Below are 20,660 nucleotides of genomic sequence, written 5' to 3' on the forward strand. Positions count from 1 at the left end.
CCAATTTAAGAAATACAGTACAGGCCAGACATTTGGACACACCTTCTCTGTATTTTCATGACCATTTACATTGGTAGATTCTCACTGAAGGCATCAAAACTATGAATGAACACACGTGGAGTTATGTACTTAACAAAAAGGTGAAATAATTGAAAACATGTTTTATATTCTAGTTTCTTCAAAAAACCCTTTGCTCTGATGACTCCTTTTCGCACTCTTGGCATTCTCTCAAGAGGTCATCACAGTCTTGAAGGAGTTCCCAGAAGTGTTTTTTTATGTACATAACTCCACATGTGTTTATTCATAGTTTTGATGTGTCCAAACTTTTGGCCTGTACTGTATTTCCTAAATTAGTTGAAATTGGTACATTGTATTAGTAGTATTTGCTTTGTGCCTATTGGGGAGAAGGTAGACCCATATAACCATATCCTTGTCTTTATGGTTTCAGCTGTTGTAACTACTTCACATCATCACATGATTTTTGGCTAACATTTTGAAATATGCTACTCCTGTTTCTAGAACAAATAAATATTCTGTATGTATACGTTTATACATTTATATCAAATATTGATTGTTAATTAAGGGTATGATAAATAATAATAAAATAATTATTGTTAACATATACACTAGCAGTCAAAAACAATTCAAGGGAGTTGTTCCTTGTGTCCAGAGAGTGTCAAAGTATGAGGGGGGTGATCTGTAGTGGTTGTTAAGCCTATTGAGACATACTGCATGTTGTCAAAATTTGGGGTGTACCTACTCTGTAGTGGTTATGAAGACTAAGATGGAGGCTTTTTTGAAGATCCCATATTTAGAATTTGTTGTATCAGGAGAAAGTGAAGTATCTATTTTTTCCTTTTTTTACCTTCATGACTGCTTTGTTCACTATTGTCATCATCGAAAACTGTTTCATGAGATGCTCATTAATATGAGTGAATGATAAGAAAGTGTTCAGCATAGGACTGGAAACCCTCACCGTTGTGCAACTTAAGGTGGTTGACAGAAGACAAGAGTTTGAAATGCCTCTATTACAGCAAAAACTCCCTGATTTGGAAAGCTTTGCATTTTTTGTTTATTATATAACCTCATGTGTATTACTATTATGATTGCTGTTATTATATAGTCCTGTGTTTTCAGTTTTGATCTAAATGTGCAACACCTATAAATGACTAGGTGCATCCCGCCATTTGACTGGTAGTGTAGGTTGTTTAAATTTCTATTATATTTAAATGTATAGATTTATATATGCCTATATTTATCTAGCCCACACTGCAACGCCGGACAGCTTGTCATTTCCTGCAGGCCGCTTCCGGTCATGCGCAGGTCGTGTTGCTGGCTAGGGGGTGGGGGGGCTGCCTTTGTAAATATGTAACTGGCTAACCGTTATCGCAGAGCCCGTTCCATGAAACTGCGCTCAGCCCCAGTATTACTCAATATCGCATGAGATCATCAATTCTGCTATTTCTCTTGTACAATGGGCTTCTGTTTTAACCGTCGTGTTCCTTTCAGAGTGACGTTGACATCCTGTTAGCTAAAAGTAGCTAAGGGACTGTAGGGCTAACGTTAGAGATGCTATAACAGTCTTGCTAACGGCATTAGTTCACTTAACGAGCTGTATGCACCGTTAATCGAGATCATCTAATATGTAAGTTTGCTTATTAAATTGGCCAGTTACTTTTTAAGACCAATTTAAACATTCGTTTACAATGTCTGCCATGCTTACTAAGTTAGTGAACGTATTTCTACATTCACCTTTGTTCTTGCATTTAATTTCACTATTATTACCTTGATTTTATTGTTTTTCTAAATTGAACAATTCTTGACCAGGAACTTATGTTAACAGCTGTTTCTGTAGACAGGGCTTGTGTTAATTAGGGCTTAGTTTTTAAGCTAACGGAAACCTGTTTTTACTTTTGAAGCTGCTATTGCCGAAAGTATTTAATACATTCCTATGACATGTAAAATGAGAAAGATTCAGTCAGTGGGACGTTTGCAATAAATACATATGTAAAAGTCATAAAGAGGACCCAGGGTGACAGGTGATGTATAACATTATTTGTTATGTCGAGTTCCTCTTAAATGACTCAACTAAAAGTTGTCTTCTTGTCATTGTTTGATATCAGTATATGCAGACCATACAATGTAAGAGATGAGCAGAATGAAGCCCACCCGCAACCTGATGCTGGTTGTCTGTTTCATCTTGGTCCTGCTTTTCCTCTATTACTCTTCATGGAGGCTGCACCTTCGTATCTGGTGGCAGAAATCACGTGAGTATCAGTCATTGTACCAAGGATGTCTAAGAACAGGCTGCTTTGTGCTGTGTTTTATTTCAACAAGCACATTTGTGTCTTAAGATGCAGTGTTGACTGAACAGGCTACATAGCGTGTTGTATGTAATTATTTTACAACACCCTTAGTAGTAATCTGTGTCTTGTGGATACAGTAAATATGTTGAACATGTTGAAAAAGTGAAATGATTGTCATTGTGACACACAGTGTCCTCACCTGAAATGTGTCCTCTGCTCCACTTATCTGCCTTAATGAACAGTTTGCAGCCATGAAAGGTGCCCGGGGAGCAGTACCTGCTAGGCCATCACTACCCCATGTTTAAATAGTTGTTCAAGAATTAAGCAAACTAGCTCAATAGCGCTCAAAAGTTTGTTCAAAATAAACTTTATTCTATGACTAGGCTTATATGGAAGTTGATCCATTTTGTTTAATAAACAACATAGTCAGTCAGTTGTGGTGTGAATTTTGAAAATCAGTTTAACCTTTTGTATTCTGGAAAAAGGCTGGTATGGATTATCACCACATGAGGGAGTTGGAACACTAAATTCCATTTACTGCTTCTTTCCTGAATGTGCTTAATGTGGTTGGGCAGTGAGTGTCGGGTGTATGGTTATTGGGGGGGAAATATTGTGGCTTTCTTTTTATTGTACAACCCAAAGGATTCTGTTTTTAAAGACGTGAATAAAGTTTACCACACAGGTAATTAGGTTTTTGCTGCTTCATATATTTAAGCAAATTTAGTTTATGCTATTAACTCGTCTTTGACACCTGATTATGCTGGAAAAATCCCCCAGTTCTAATTAATTGAATGTCTACTGTTTCTAAAGCAAAAAAGATTGATTTACAGAACACACATTAGGATCAGTTTTTTTCTCTAAATGTATTTGCAGTTAGTTCTAACATCATAACTCAAGTGGGAGTTTAATAGTTTCAATTTAAAATACGACTATAAAATATGACTTAACAATATTAAGCTACTTGGAAGTAAATCTTCGTTATGCCTTTTATTGGACTAAAATGTAAGTTGATTGTATGAAGCTTTTTGAAGTTATGAGTGACTGCATATAATTTGTGCTGTTTTCTGGTAAAAGAAATTTCAGATTTTTCTTAAATTCATATAAGTTGTTAATTTAGAGGTGTTTGCTATTTTAATCCATGTTTAAATGCTATTTCACATTGTATTTCACCTTTTATTATTCCAAGTTAAGTTTCATTCTGTCTGGAGATGTATTCAGTTGTATTTTTGCGGTGTTCATTCAAATTAATCATTTTTGTATTTTAACCTTTTCTGTTAAGAAAATCAGCAATGTTATTTTCTACTTGATTTTAATTTATAAATTGATAATGTTTAAGTTTGCATAATCATTCTAAATTATGTGTGTGCATGTATGTATTAGGGGTGTTGAAATGAATCTCATAATTGATGCAGTGTAGAACATAATTGATTATATGTGTGTAATACATATAATCGTAATTGATTATATGTAATGACGATGCTTGGTGACTTTCAGGTGGTGGTGCCGGTAGTGATCAGTAATTGGAATAACATGGTTACCGTTACTGACATTAACGTGTGCACATTATTTTCAACCGAATAGCCACAGGAGCAGGAATGCTTTTTTCTTTTCTTTAGTGAGGGGCCAAACAACTTCATTAGGGATGATTGGCTAAGGCTGGGCTAAAGTTCATGGTAATCCAACCAGAGGCAGAGGTGGGCCGGTGTTTACACAAAACATACATGCAGGAGAGACAGCAATGAAGAGTTCAAAAGTAGGGTTTTACAGTGCGGATATAGACATGACTTTTCCCTTGTTAAATGTACATTATGCCCCGGAACCACATCTTTAATCACATCAGTCACAAGCAAATAAAATCTGATTAAGTTTCTCTCATCATCTCACGCTTCATCAAAACTAGTGGCCAACGTGGAAGTTGATGAGCATTTGAAGTCATGAACATTTTAAATTACTTTCTCTGGTAACTGGTTACTTAAATAATGATGTAACTCAGTTACTTTGTAAAAAGTAGCTATAACTAATAACTTTTTTTTTGTAATTTGCCTGTGTGTAACACTGCCTGATCTGAGTATAGTGGCACTCAGGTAACTCTCATCTCACTGACAAATTTACAGCATGCATCAAGAGTTCAAATGGATTTACTGACATGATAATCCCACTATATATAATCTCAATGGAAAAAAATCCTCCCTGCATCGTCCTTTTTCTTTTTTTCCTTTTTTCTGTACTGAACTCATGCAGATTTTTAACCATTTTAAATGAATGTAGGGTGCACAGTTCATTGTGGATATGGACTAGCAAAATTAAACTTTCCAACCAACCAATTTAATTTAGGATTTGCAAGCATGTTTCTCTCAATTGATTAAACTAAAACCCTCACAAAACTACATGGTGTGTGTTCACACAGTCTGGGCTCCTACATGTGATTTCTGATGTTTTCCTGGTAATATGATGTGGAGGATAAAGGCTTTCTAAACAAAGCAATTAAGGATTGCTATGAATTCTAATTCTAATTCACAATTAATTATTGTTGTGGTTATTGAAAGCTATTGCAGATTGTGCAAAAAATGCAAATCTAAAATTAATACAAATTGTTTAAATGGGCAACTGGCAATTTTTTGTACCTGAAAACTGTATGCTAATCCAGTGCTTAATCAAGCACTTGGATGAAGCTTTCCCCATTGCTCTGACAGTACAGGTGCCCTTGTCTCAATGTTGGGAAGTGTCTGTCTTCACAGCTATAATTTCATCAATGTCATGTGATCTAGGTGTAATTCAGCAAGATTTTTGTTCTTCAGTTTACAGTTTTGATGCTTCCCAGAAACTTTAGATTATTTCTTGCTTGGCCCCTAATTTAACATTTTGCATGACTTATTATGTCATTTTACTTTTGAGGTGAGTGTCATTGTGGGACTCTAACCTAATAGAAAAGTTCTTTTAGCTCAGCTCCAAGAGCATGTTATATATAATATATAACAGGATTTCAAGTTGTATATAACAACTGTCTATTATATTGCTATTTATTAAAATGTATTGGTATGTTTGATAAGCTACATGCCTTCTATTGGTTCTGAGATCTGTGTGGTATCATTTATTGTGGAATGAACTCTAGATCAGGGGAGTCCCAACAGAATGTTTTGATACAAACCTTATCTACATCCAGCCTCCCCCCTGAATTAGTAGGTTGTTAACAATCTGTGGAATGTTAGATTGATGAGCATTGGGTGCCACCACAAAGTAGGTGGGGATCCCCTGCTCTAGACCAGTTTTTTTCAAATCATGCCAAGGAACTGAATTTGCCCTATGTTTGAAGAACCCAAAATTTGATCCACTTTTTAAACTAAATATGCTCACTCCAGCCTGTGAGGAAGGTGGAGATTATCTGGCCATGATCTTGTAGCCCATCATATAAAAAAAACAAAAAAAAAAAACATACTGTATAATTTTGGATCTATCTGCTCCCAAGCTTGTTTACAGGCTGAATTGAACCTCTTGTTTTGCAGAATCGGAAATGGATAACGTATTCACCGTGGGACGAGTGGTAGATTCAGGTATAGGTCCAAAATGTGCTCTGAGACATTCAAACTTTGCAGGCATGTTGGGATGTTAATGTTCTGGTATTTACAAATACATTTGGATTAAATAATTACCAGAGACTAAACTTAACAATGTCCTGTCACTGCTGGTTCAAATCAGTACTTTTTAACCTCCCAACGTTGCCTAGCTTTGCTAAATTTCCACTTTCTTTCATGCAAGCATTACTGTGCTTGACCTGAATGCTTCTTTGAAGACCTCTGGCTTGTGCTTCTGTCTTAATTTTATTCAAGGATTTGAATGCTTATTAACTTTGCTCTCAAAAAGTGTATTTCTTAAATTTTATTTCATTCGACCTAATGGTGTACATCAAATCTGGCCTTAAATGGCATTGTGCGGATTTTGCTATTGTAAAAAGAGTGCTTTGTTAAGTGTTTGGTAACCTTTACCAGTTTGTTGCAGAATAGAAAATGAGTTTCAAATTTTTTTCTCATGCAATTTTGATACTCTTCTTCAAAACATTCATAGACATAATGAATTGGTCTTAAGAGATGATTCTTGATATTGCTCAACATAATCCAGTCTAGAACTGTGAAAGAGACTGCATGTGATGCTTTGGCAGTGAGCAGATGTGAGCATTGTGATTGAGTCCAATGGTGCCTTGCCTGTTTACAATGTTTTTTGGCAAAACCTTGTGCTGCACTGTAATCCTCTGACTCTTAGAAATCCCAGTAGTTTGTGCTTCCAGTACAGTTTGCTTTAGCCTTTAAGGACCATAACAGGATATGTATAAAAGCCATGACAATATTCTCATCCTAGCTGCACAAAAGATCAGTATTTTGTGCCCAATTTACTCAGTTTTCGTAGACAAAAATATATTTACTGCTGCAGTTAAGTTTCAGCAGTTTTTCACAAGATGGATTTGCGTACAGGGTTATTTTAATGTAGACTTCTACATTCTTATCAGTTTACAAATATGTGCCTTGTTATTATTGGAAATCTTTGGGTTCAAGCAAAAAAGTGTAGGTTAACTACTCACTGTCCTATGCAGAACTTGACACTCAGAATGTGAGTGGCCTCAATGTGGTTTATAGTGTTTATCAAATTGACCTTTAGTCAGACGTGCAAATATTTCTCTTTCTTCTTTTTATTTTATTTATTTATTTTTATTTTTTCATGCATAGACCGTGCTGGCCCATGGACAGTGGCTATAATAGATATCATCCTCTGGATCATATCTGTTACATTTTTGTGCCTTGTGTTCCACTGCAAGATGGGAACGATCATGGACATCCACAAATGTGTTCTCTGTAAAGGGATGGATGAAAAGGACCATCACCAGACCATCAGTGCCACCTTTGTCTTGAACAAAATGTCAGAGACAGACAAGCACTTTATAGGAACCACATATACTTTATAAGTTAGCTTTTTCCTACTCAGGATCATTGTGTCCATGAGTTTTAAACTGGAAGTTCCTTGCCACCGGATTTTTCCTGTTTCCTCTGTGCCATGCATGTTAACCTTTGAACATTCTAACATAACATAGCTCCTGGCTTGAATGCTTTTCCTGTTACCTTAGGTAGAAGGACATTTGCCTGACATTTTGCAGTAAAGTCAACTGAGAGTTGAAATGGATGTCTAGAAATTCTGTCTTTTTTTAATGTCATTTAATGCATTTCTGAAATGTGTTCCCTCTTTCCTCAGTGTATGACAAGCAGGGGTTCTTGCTGAAGCTCGATGGCAAACTGTGAGTAACTATATCCCCCCTTCTTTTACACATTATTTTTAATAAACTCATAATACAGTTCTCCACTGTTCTGTAGGACTAACTTAATATTAATATTAATGCATCCTTTACATGCACTGTAATGATTGCTGGAGTGTGACAGAGCATAATTTAGGCTGTTATCATGATATGATATGCACAAGAATATATATTTTTTCACTAAGATGACAACATTGAAAGTGAAGTGATTGTCATTATGATGCACAGCAAGCATAGCACACAATGAAATGAGTCCTCTGCATTTAACCCATCACCTTAGTTCGCTTTGGGTAGCCATTGAAGGTCACCGGGGAGCAGCTTGTGGGGACGGTGGTTTGCTCAGTGGCACCATGGTGTTTCGGGGATTTGAACCAGCAACTTTCTCATTACGGTCCGCTTCCATACCCGCTAGGCCACCACTGCCCCAAAAGCAGATTAGTTGCATTGTCCAGGTATCATATTACTTAATACTATTATCCTCAACATAAAAATTTTGGCTGAAAAATATAAGTGTATTGAAATAAATACTGTGATGTTACAAAATATTTATTTAAGCAGTGCCGTGGCATTTGCATGCTTTAGTGAAAGTTAAAGGAGTGCAAGACAGTTAGGTGTTAACATTAATACTGTGTGAAAAAATGTATTATGTTCAGTAGGGTTGGGAGTAACAGTACTCGGGTCTTCTAAAACTGGACTCCTATTTATTTTATAGTTAAGAATGGCCAGGTAGCAGTTAATGTCTCTGCTCCCAACCTTTGGGACATCATGCCACAGGATTTACGGGTATCAAAATGCACAAAGAAAAAAATTAGACTAGGGTGCCAAATTTATCACAGTAACTGCAACTAATTTATGACATAACTACTTAATACCTCGCATTGTTGGGAAGATTTCTTTGTGTAATAACAAATGTTATTTGTTACCATATTTCAAATTAAATTGTAGTATATAATGTTAATTACCATTGATTATTCACTCATAATTTACAAAAGTTATCTGTTAACATTTTAATTGTATTTAACTTACAGCATTACTAATGATTAACTTTGGTCAAACTCCTTTCCATGCATAAGTTAACATCATTGTAATTGATAAAGTTTAGCTACTGCTAAATCAAATATTTAACATTCAAGAGCTTTGAATAATATGAGAAACTTTATTGTTAGTTTATGGTCTGCCATTCCTCACCTCCATCCTGATAGACCACCACCTGTTCACTGACAAATCATGCCTGGCAGGCTGGTAGCAGCCTACATTTTTCTCCAGCAATACAAATACTGCCAACTGCCTTCTTACTGGCAGAACCCTTTACTGATGACAAAATATGTAAGTCACACTAAGTCTTTTAGTGTTCTCTTTGGATTAATTTAAGGCCGGTTTCTTGGAGATTGGCATTGAGGAGATAGCAGGGTGGTAGTGGCTTTTATGAACAAGAACCACAATCTGGTTTCATGTAAGACCATTTTCATGCATATTGGCCTAAAACCCAGGGCTCGTTCGAAAAAAAGCCATCATTTTCTATTATAGCAATTTACATATTTACAGCTGAAATTAGTTAGTGAAATGAAGCACACATTTTTTAATTTACCTATACAGTGAAGGATTTAGGAAAGTCAAAAGATTTTCTCTGTGTCATGGTTCAGGTGCAAGTGCAACGTGCAAGTTTGTATAACGCATGTCAAATTTAATGACTACTGGCTAACTATGATTTGGCTTGTTGCTTTTTTTTTCATTTATGCATTTCAGCCATGTTTACCATGATAAGGTTGGATTATATCAAGGATAGGATTTTAGTCTGTGCTAGAACCACATCTTAAAGTGCTAAGTGTGCATTTTTGAACTGCTTCACCCTACCACTGATGGTATTGTGTAGATTTTGCACATTTCAATCTGCTATAGGCTGCTATTTGGCTAGAATGTTTAGGGCTACATTGTACGTGTCTGTACCATATTTAGTGGCCGTAGTTCCTGTGGTTCACAAGTTATTGCTGTTTGTCAAAGCATGCAAATTCTACAACATTTATGAGAGTCTTGCATATCAAATCACACCAATTTTGTGCTCATGGGTTTGAAGAATATTAGGCAAATTAGCAAAAATCCAGTATGGCAGAAATAATTATGGGCCTGGTCTCATTACACAACTTTTGATCTGTTCAAATGCTATGATTTAAAGTATTTATAATAATGTTACCTGTTGTTACAAACGTGACGATGCTGCACCTATGCTGGGGCAAGAGGGCAATTTAAACAAATGTCCTGCCCATTAAATGATTAAAACTGAATATGAACAAAATTTACTACAGTAGCTGAAAAATCCTCTGGTCAAGACACATGAAACTGCACATGAAATCTCTGCTCGGTCAGCTGTGACAGACACAAGCAAACGTTTTTAACATGGTCTCGCCAACTTATTGTGACCGGAACAACAGGGAGAAAATGTATTTATAGTGATAAATAAAATACATTTTTTGTATCTTTTCTAAAGTGTAGTCATGCACTCCACCACCTCTTTTTTTTAATGACCAAAGCATTTCGCTTTGCCCAGCATCACTATTGATGTGGCTTCTTTTTCTTCATCTGCTTCCGATGTGTTCATATTGCTTATGTATTCTGTAATCGTTACAGAATATGTAATCGTTCAGTCTAGCCATTTATTTGGACAGTTTGAGTTGGGTGTTTACCCCACAACAGGAAACAACTATGAAAAATTGCACAGTGTATGACAACCTTAAGCAGGGAAGAGCAAAATGAGCAAGAGGCTTAGCGCCTGGTGAGAATTAACAAATAATTATATCTGTACAGCCACTGTTCTTTCAGTCTTGTAGAACTTTGTACCTGAGAACCAGATACAAAGTAAAATTTATTCACTTTCCACCCCATCAGCATACAAAGGGAAAGTTAATGCTGTGAGATCCTTTTTTCAACAATTCAACAATTGAATTAACAATTAGTTTGGTTAATATTGACAATAGTGAGAAATGTTATTTTTGGGTTTTTATATATTTGATATAGACCATCCAATTAAATTTTAGTTTTAATCTGATTAGGATTATTGTGTTATTTTTTGACCATGTCCTGGTCAAGGGGTTTGTGTGCCTCAGTGACCCTAAACTCAGCCTTCAGGTGGGTCTTAAGTTAGAGGACTGACAAAGTGCAATCCAGTTATATGACAAAAACAGTTAACAGAGCACCCCAACACCACCCATTTCCCACCTCTGTTGCCTCTTTACATTTCTGCCTGTCTAGAACTGGTCCTGATATAATCTGTCTGTTTCATTACTTAAAAAATTCTGTTGAAATTGAACAGTACAGTAAACTATTGATATCAGTATCAATGTCATACCCAGTCCTAATTGTAACAGTGGTATTTTCAGACTCTTGTCTTCTGCGCCGTTAGTCAGTGCTGCCCTGTTCTTGTCTCCCTGTTTATTTGAATAAGTTAATTAATGTAGCGGTTAGAGGCTGCCACATGAATCGGTGATTAATAAGAGTGAGTGTGTGTGGTATGGAGGCCCATCCGCTGACCCACTTCCCAGAGGACATGTTCAGCTAATTTATGAGGTGATGACACATATTTCACCCCAACCCACATAAAACACAAATTGTTATTATCAATTTAGTTTTAGTGAATCAAAAATACATTCATAACAAGCATACACATCCTTCCCTTTAAATTTGGGCCTTTGTCTTATTTATAAGGGCCAATTCGAATCACAGTGACATTGCTAGAGCACTAGTTTTACTGAGGTTTCACGTTGACACATTGAAATTAGCTTATGTAAAAATATAAACCTCTTCAGGGATAAAGGCCAGGGTTTTATTTAGTATTGTTGCCCTTTGGGAATTTTGTCTGTCTAGCACTAACATAATACAGCTGGACCTGTCCATGTCTTTCATCAGTTTGTTCTCATGCTGGTGCTGTAGTTTGTAGAACAATATAATTAATGTCTGTTTGGAATCTCAAACGTTTTTGTGAACCATGAGTACTTTCACTGTTTTCTTATTCCATTCAATTTTATTTGCACACAACATCACATACATCCAAAACCCGTTTGAGGTTGCTAGAAAACGTCTGTTGCAGACAACACAGTCTGCATAAACACAACGTTTTAACCTATAAACTTCCAAAGATACGTTTTGCAAAATCTAATCACATGAATTCTTTTGTGGTGAGCTCTCCACATTGTGAACAGTCAGGACGCGGGTCACAATGACCACTTCACAAAAGTCTTGCTGGCTAAGGCTGTTTTTTTTTTTTTTTGTCTGTCCTTTTGCAGGCCTCAGGAGCTTATGTACAAGTATGGAAATCTCAGCAAAGGAGCCTGCAAGCCAGGTTACTCAGCTGCCAAAATGACTGCCATTTATCCAGCGTAAGTTACTTTTATAATATTTAATTCAATATTTGTCCTGGTTTATGTTTTATTCGTTTTTATTTCAGTATTGGTTTGCAACAGAATTTTTTTTTTTTAGCACTTATTAAATTTTATAACCACACCAGTGCAAATATGGCTGACATCTACTCCTTTTTAATTGATTGTCATCATTCAGGCCTACAACTAATCCAATGTTAATTCTTTCAAATTAACATTTAGACCCTTCAGGCCACAGTTCTCAAACATCTGCTTAAAATTAAATATAATTATTTACATTTTAGGCGGTGTTCCTAAAATTTTCAGCAGAGAGCACCAGTGCTCCTAGACGGAAAATGTTGTTCTATAACCCTTGCTGTCATCTGCTTTGTAATTTTTGGCTTTATATTTGCCCATCTGTTCAAAGTTCAAAGAGGGAAGATTTTTTTTTGTGCCTTTAAATAAGTCAAACACATTGAATGGGTTTCACCTTTCGGTGTTTTCTCAGAACATGCGAAATGCGTGTTATCCACTAAGATTCAATCCAAGTTACAAAAGACATGCTGAAGGTTTCCTGGGGCATGCAAGAGACACAGGATTTGTCCATTTACATGGCCTGATTAATCACAGTACACATGCAAGGCAAGACTCCACCAGAGGGCTGGTGGGACATCGTATGTCAGCCAGTCACACAGCAAGGAAGTGATCATGGGCTGCTGGAGTAATGCTGCTGGGCGTTTTCACTGGGGGGTATGCTTTGATACACTTTGAGCTTTGAACAAGCAAAATGCTAGCCTGGCTCTGAATGGGCTGTTATTTTCCTTTATTATTCTAATGGTCTGTGAGCAAATTAAGAGCAGGTGTATGAATCAGTGCAGGCCTCCAAGGAAAACTCCCATTTCTGCTGATTAATTGTGCTCCACACATTCCAGCACTCGCTGATAAGCAAGGCTGAAACCTGCTAAAACCTAACCCCAATATCCTGCCATTTTACTCATGTACATGAAAAGTGTTTTTTTGGATAAAAGTAAGGGTAACAGATCTCTTCATCACCCTAGAGACTGACACATTTGTGTGGATTTCCTCTGTGAGGTGAACTGCACTGTAGCGCAGACCAGCACCATCATTTATATAAAATCACAGTGTATTGTTTTAGTTTCCATCTGACATATGAAGGCATGATTATCTGTGATCAGTTCTCACCTGTCCATTTAAGGAGCTCCAGTAATAAGTCATACTAATAAATGCAATACTACAATGTCTGTATATCTAATTTAATGATATACAAACATTTTCTCTAATGTGCTAAGTGAATCAAAGGAGTAAATAAATGATGACAAATTACATTTTGTTTTAAAATTTCCTGGTTTGGTAGGGGAGGGATAATTGTATTGTTTAATGAATGCTGTTCATGAAAATGTGTGAGACATAGTTTTGTATAAATGGGCAATGATTTGTTGCCTTTTGTGTTTAATGACACCTTAACACTGGTGCAAATAATCACAAATTCAAATAGGCTACACATAAGAAATCCACTGAGTTTTTTCAACATCCCCATCTCTCTGATTTTCCGAGTTGATCGGAATATTTGGACATTGCTTGATGTGTTCTCTCCCCAGACCTCAGCGTAATTAAACACCATTTTCTTGTCCTTATGATGGGAGCATTTGGGGGACTGTTTTAGATCCAAAATTGTTTTAAATTCATGTACATCCATACCTCAGTAATGAGAGTCATTACTAGAACAATTACAAAACTTGCTTGCTAGTGAGGAGTGTTGAGAAGACCTTTTGTCTGAATTAAAGCTGTTTTCAGTTTAATTCTCATTGTGTGCCACCTTTATGTGTGTGAGGTCAGTAATACAAAACATTTATTAAACGCCAGGGACAGTCACCCTTGGTGAGCAGTGGGCAGCCATGAAAACAGTATCATGGTGGTGGAATAGGGAGCATTTTAACATTTTGAATGTTTAAAATGCTATTGTAATGTGTAATGTTTGTAAATTAAATGTAAATTAATGAATTGATGTTGTAATGCTTCAAGTTTTTATTTATTTATTTATTTATTTAAAAATAGTACACCATTAATTTTATGCATTTGCCCACTTGCCTACATGAGAAATGCTTGAAAAAAGCCCCTGAGATCAGAACTAGCTAACCCGGTGTGTGTGGAACAAGGCCCTGTAGCTTGACTGACTCCTAAGTGGAGACAGATGTGAGCACTAAATAGATCATTACATGTTGAATGTTTGTTGAGACACTAAACCTACCAAAATTAGTTAAGCATGTAATTTGAATCTTACACGCATTGTTGAACATGCTCCTAAAGTGCTCTAACTGAATCTGACTTTACTTCATATTTTGACTTCTAGAAAAATAAACTTTACAGTACAGGGTTTACAGTAAACCTGAATGAATGAATGAACGAAAACACCAAACATGCTGTAATTTTTCTATAGTACAACAGTGCACTTCTGTATATAATGTATATTGGGAAAATTGTGTGTGACTTCAGCTTAAGCCCTTTTTTGCCTCATTTCCAACACTGTTCTTCTCTCAGAGGAACAAGGCTGTCAGTCTCATTTACACAGTCAGACTGTGAGAAACGGCAGTCCCACCTTTTGAAAAAACAGTATATATGAAGCATATACTGTTTTAAATCACAGTTATTAATATTTTCCCAGTAGATGTGTTTGGAAAAATGCACCAGTAGAAACTGGCAAATATTTATACAGACATTGAAAATGCAGAAAGTGCTCACTGGTCCACATGAAATGTCAAACCCTCATTGCATTAATGCATCGTCTAATGCTCCAGCATTAGACGATGCTCCAGCATTAGACGATGCTGCTAAAATCAAATGTTGTGTCTCCCTCAACTGTGATGTTCCAATATGTATTTGAGCATTCAGTTTTTATGTGTACATTCTTAATTTTAACCAGCTTCTCTTCCTCTCTCTTCTCCCCCTTCTCCATATATATCTATTCAGATTTAAGAAACCTGCTCCAATGTTCCTGGATCGAAATTTTAGACGTTTGACAAAGACCAGCAATTATTTACCACCTTTTGGATTTAAAACGCAAGGTAGAGTATATAAAATTTTCTACACCCACAAAATACTGTTGGACCACACCTTATTGACAATCCAGGTGTCTTGCCAGAGTATTTATTCTTCTATATGGTGCTCAGTATGCTTGTTTTATGTTAAGACAATTAACACAATATGGCTGCTGCCCAACTGCTTGCGGTGTGGGAAGAAAATGACAGGGTACAAAAATGAGAGAATGGTCTTGTCTTTGACTGGCAGACAATTCTGACATACATGTCCTTCAACAGCAAAAATGTAGCCAACTAAGTACATCCCATAGCAAACTGTGGAGAGGCTAGTTCTAATGTATATTTGTGTTTAGTGAAACCTTTGAAAACTATATTTGTATATATATTTGTCATAAGTGTGTGTGTGTGTGTGTGTGTGTGTGTGTGCCTGTATGTGTTCTGGACAGACTACGGATGGTGGGTGGATTCAGGTCTAGGGAATGGGCGGGCCAGTCAGTGGCATCTTTACGGTGTCATGTCTGTCATGTTCTAAGTGTGAACCTGAAGAGCTGAAGAACTTGCCAATCTTGGTGTTCTCTGGCAAATTTCAAACATTCTGCATGGTGTTGGGCTGTAAGCACAACCCCCTCCTGATGATGTCCCACCATTTGGGCCCTCATACCACCATCATAGAGTCTTTTATCTGCTGCTGGGTTGTTGTCCTCCTACAGTCTCCTCAACATCTTCTGATGTACTGGCCTGTTTCCTCGTAGCACTTCCTTGCTCTAGACACTATGCTGACAGACACAGCAAACCTTCTTGCCACAGCTCGCATTGATGTGCCATCCTGGATGAGCTGCACTACCTGAGCATCTTATGTGGGATGTAGACTCAGTGTCATGGTGCCGGAGTGAAAGAGTGAAAGTGCCGGCACCATTCAAAAGTGACCAAAACATCAGCCAGAAAGCATAGGAACTGAAGTAACTGGTCTGGTAACCCCCCACAGAGCCACGCCTTTATTGGGGATGTCTTGCTATTTGCCTATAATTTCCACCTGATGTCTCTTCCATTTGCACAACAGCATGTGAAATTGATTGTCAATCAGTGTTGCTTCCTAAGTGGACTGTTTGATTTCACAGAAGAGCGATTTAGTTCCATTGTGTTTAAGTGTTCTCTTTATTTTTTTTAGTAGATTAATTAAAGTGTCTTATTCTCTGCCAGAATCTGATTTCAGCAAATGACTGCATGTTTTTATTGATTTAAACAGTTGGGACAGTTGAATTGACAGGTGATTGGTTGAAGCTTGTGACATAAATGTCTATATCTAAGCTGTGCAGCTATACAGCTAGGATGTTTAGCATTCTGGTCTTCCTCTCAGTGCTAAGTGGAGTGTCCTGTACAGATAGCCTATCTGCCATTCTAATACTGTGCAGTAGAGAGTTCCAATTTGTGAAGCCCTGGTCATTCCTCACCCCTGAAGTACAAATCCAAGGAATTGCTTTGTTTGAAAACTCATGGGACCGTTTGAAATGTTTATGGAGCTCTTTAAAAAGATTGCATTTCACTGTATGTCTCGCTCAACACAAGCTCATGATTTGTGTCTCTGCTAATCATGGAAGTATTTCCAACCCTTATGCTCCTATAGTTGAATCCTGGTGTGCCAAGGGACATTGTTATGAGATGGCCTTTTAGGGTAGTTCACGTGAAGAGTGGTCTTGTCTAGCTTCTTCACATTTTTGTGTTATTGCTAAAAAAAAAAAGCGATAATAGCATTTGAGTCACTGCTCTTGAAGTTTTGCCTTTGTTAGTGGTATTACACTTTAGCTATTTTCTTTTAATCATGTATTAAAATGTATTAATTGCCTTTTTTTATTTACAGTAGCAAATCGTGCGTAGTTTCTATCTTTAAGGATCATTAATTGTTCTGATAAAAAAAATGTTTTCTTTCTTGTTTTAATGTAGTTTAGCCAGGTCATCAGGACTCAGTGGTTAGATAATGAGTCCACATAAGGTTTGCATTATGTTGACCTGAACTGCATAGTGATTACAGGGCCAGGTGTGTAGGAGACATGTTCAAACTTCTGAGGGCTGCATTTGTCTGAGACACTTGTGGCTCAACTCTGACCGAGTGATACTTTGCCCCACCAACTGATCATTGTTTGCCATTCCCCATCCACACTGATTAAAGTAAAAATGTGTGTTTAACATCCTGCTAGTTTTTCTCTTCTGTCCCTTGACCTCGTTTTATGTCTTGTTTTATAACGTGGTTCTGTGGGCTGAACTGACTGTGTTGTGCCCTGCTGATTCTTCATTAGTTTAAATTAATAGTTTGGTGTCTTTAAAAATAGAAATTGCTCAGAATATGCAAGAACAAGAGTTTTACCTAGGTAACAGAGCAAGTGCAGCAGTGTAAAGTGTGTTAGTCTTATTTGTCAGTCAGTCATTTTTCTGGTGTTCGTAGCTTCAGGTGAGCGCAGACTGAACATATCCTTTTTCTGCTCTTTGTAGCAAATCAAAATGTCCACACGGGTGAACAAGACCTTACCGCTTGTGTTTGAAAACATCTTGTGAATTAATGTAGAAAAATTATGGGATGTGTTCTGCTGCATTGATAATCAAGACACTGATAATCGTAATCCATTCCATCAATTTGCTCTGCTGTACGTCTCCTCTCCCCTGGACCAAGGGTGGTGGTTGCGTCACGGAGAAGTGACTTTTCTGTATTAAAGTTCTCCCTGGTGCTTTATCTCTTCAAGACTAGGAGAGTTATGGACTTAAAATTGTATAGACGCGAAAAATATGACTATGCAAAATATGCACGTTCTGAATCCAAAACAAGGATGGCAGCAGCAGTGTGCGACGTGAGCGACTCAGAGTTTCAACAATACAAGAAATGTGATCGTTTGTCAAAAGTGTGGCCATAGAAAGAAGCTTTTCTGTAATTTGCACTTTGTACTCATTGTTGGAGTAGGCTATATGAGGACAACTTAGCTGGGTATTTCCATATTGCGAGTGGACAGGGTGAAGGATGGCAATGATGTGACAAATGTTTAAGCAGACCGTAGGCATGTGCAACTGTAAAAGCATTAAAACACTTTCTGTATTCAAGCCCTCAAGTTTACATTATTGTATTCTTTCAATTGAGAGCATATGATCTATTAATCAATGCATCTTAAAATGAATTGCTAGATTAATCATTAAAAATATTTCGTTAGGGCCCTTCACAATGTAGCGAGCTCGACAGATGAGGTGGTTCTGTTAGAGCTGAGAGATGGATTGGAGAGGAAGTGACATGATGTTCACTGCAGGACCTTCTGCTCAGCAACAGTGGAGTTCATGTAGAATGATTGGATGAGGGAGGCTGGCCTTTTCAGTGTAGACGTTGTTGGGCTTTCTTGGTGATGGTGGAGGTGGTGTTGAGGCTCCAGGAGACACTGTCTGTAATGTGCACACACAGGTACAATTTCATGTGCAGTGGTCTGGGAAGAGGCAATTTCCTGAAGTTGACAGCCATCGCTTGCTGACATTGAGTGTTAGGTTGTTGCTCTTGCCCCACTGTACCAGTTGTGTTACCTCCCCTCTGTACACAGACTCATTGTTGTTGGTGGTGAGCCCCACTACTGTTGTGTCATCTGTGAACTTGATGATATGTTTTGAACTCTACTGTACAGCACAGTCATGTGTCAGCAGAGTGAACAGCAGTGAGGAGAGCACACATCCCAGTGGGGAACCTGTGCTCAGTCTGAGGACCTTCCTATAGGCACGGACTGAGGCCTGTCTGTTAGGAAGTCCAAGATCCAGCTGGTGAGCTTATTCCCAGCAGGTCCAATTTCCTTACCAGCTTCAGGGGATGAAGGGCAGACGAAATGGCATCCTCTGTGGAGCAGTTTGGTCATTAAGCAACTGAAGTGACTCCAGCTCATTCAGAATGCTGCAGCCAGATTTCTAACTAGAGCCAGACAATCACTGCACTGGTTCCCATCAGATTTAGGATTGACTACAAAATCCTACTTTTGACCTATAAAGCTCTAAATGGTCTTGCTCCACGGTACCCGAGTGAACTCTTAGTAATTTACAACTCACCACGCACCCTGCATTCAAAGGGTGCGGGGTCACTACTGGTACCCAAAGTACAGAAGGTTACAGCTGGGAGCAGATCCTCCTCATATAGAGCTCCACAGTTGTGGAACGGCTTGCCGGTCAGTATTCAGGACTTAGACACAGTCTCAGTGTTTAAATCTAAACACATCTGTTTTCTCTGGCCTTCTGTTAAAGTCCCAGACACAGTGTCAATTATTAAGTCCACTTTATCACACAGTCCCCCTGTCAAGCACAGGCAGTGTTATATTCACCTTAGTTAGGATGTCCTAGTTACGGTACCGGGCCACTGTTGCACAATTATACCACTATAACCACATTTTTCTGTACCAGTTTTACAATGCCACTGTCTGCTACTGCTTCTGTTTGATTTCCCTGAGGCACTGAAATAAGCGCACAGATGAATCTTAGTCCCTAGCAATGAACAGTTAATGAGACGTCTTAGCATGAAATGAACCTGAGGGTCACCACAGCCACCGTAACAGTAACATTATAATGGACACGTAATGTACATCTTTACACTGGACTAAACCTACTCCGCACTGTCCAGTACCTCCAAACATGGACAGATGGTCTATGCTGCACTTTTCCACCTCTACAACTGTCAGACTTTTTCTCTTCTTGGACAAATAATCAGTCACACCAATTGAAGGCTCACTGTACCCTAGAAGGGCGTCCCTCTCTTTATCACTCCTTTTTAAGGTTTCTTCCTTTTTCTTTTTTTCTCTGTCCTATTTTTTTTTCTGTGCAGAAGGGTCAAGTGTGGGGGGTGTCAACTGTAGGGCTTGTCAAAGCCCATTGAGACATACTGTATGTGATTCCGGGCTATTTAAGAAATAAATGTTATTGTTGTTTACGCTGCATTTTGAGTATTCGGTTGCAGAGCTCTCCTGTGGGAGTGGCTTTGCCTCATTTGCCAGCAAGTATTTGAGTGACAGCCACTTTCAATACCCTGGTTGAAGGAAGGAGGTTCTCATCCAAGATCCAAGTACATGGCCCTGTCTATCCTCGCTTTGATGCAGTGCAGTTGTTCAGTCCCCTTGGCAGAAAAACTCTTCCAAAGTGTAATGTTTCCACCTCTTGATTGATGGTGGGGACAGTGCTCTTGGAGTCATAGGCAGCATTCCTCCTCCTCTAAACATGGTGAGTTGTGTTTGGGCAGCGGTGGCCTAGCCGTTAAGGAAGCGGCCCCATAATCAGAAGGTTGCCGGTTCGAATCCCGATCCGCCAGGTGCCACTGAGCAAAGCACAATCCCCACACACTGCTCCCCGGGCGCCTGTCATGGCATACCACAATGACAGTCACTTCACTTTCACTTTGAGTTGATGCCAAAGAGCTAGATAATCTTACATTTTTACCCCGTCCTCCTCTGAATAATGTTCAGTGGTAAACTGTACATGTGCAGGTGGACCTTGTGGGCTGCAGGATTTCAGTCTTTCACGCCATAGAGTGTTATCTTGGTTTTTGAGATCATTGATAAGTTCCTCCCGAGTAATTCTAAGCGGGTTCCATACAGTTCTCCATGAGGTGAGATCTAACTCCATGAGGTGAGATCTTCCATGCAACCCCAGA

General features: G+C 38.1%; 1 protein-coding gene across 4 annotated transcripts in view; it reads left to right on the plus strand.

Annotated features, from left to right (window-relative positions):
- The first annotated feature begins 1,341 nt into the window (after positions 1–1,341).
- st3gal3a (ST3 beta-galactoside alpha-2,3-sialyltransferase 3a) overlaps positions 1,342–20,660 on the plus strand; it is a 40,139-nt gene continuing 20,820 nt past the window's right edge. Inside the window, exons 1-7 of one of the 4 annotated variants that reach the window (XM_029001079.1) lie at positions 1,342–1,645; positions 1,920–2,039; positions 2,124–2,267; positions 5,810–5,857; positions 7,545–7,587; positions 11,883–11,975; positions 14,943–15,037. In XM_029001079.1, coding sequence (XP_028856912.1) covers positions 2,150–2,267; positions 5,810–5,857; positions 7,545–7,587; positions 11,883–11,975; positions 14,943–15,037 — 397 coding nt within the window. In that variant the 5' untranslated portion in view covers positions 1,342–1,645; positions 1,920–2,039; positions 2,124–2,149. The remainder of the gene's footprint in view (positions 1,646–1,919; positions 2,040–2,123; positions 2,268–5,809; positions 5,858–7,544; positions 7,588–11,882; positions 11,976–14,942; positions 15,038–20,660) is intronic. The other 3 variants (XM_029001081.1, XM_029001082.1, XM_029001080.1) reach the window with 3 other exon arrangements.

This window comes from Denticeps clupeoides, chromosome 13 (genome assembly GCF_900700375.1).
Source record: "Denticeps clupeoides chromosome 13, fDenClu1.1, whole genome shotgun sequence".
NCBI lineage: Eukaryota > Metazoa > Chordata > Actinopteri > Clupeiformes > Denticipitidae > Denticeps > Denticeps clupeoides.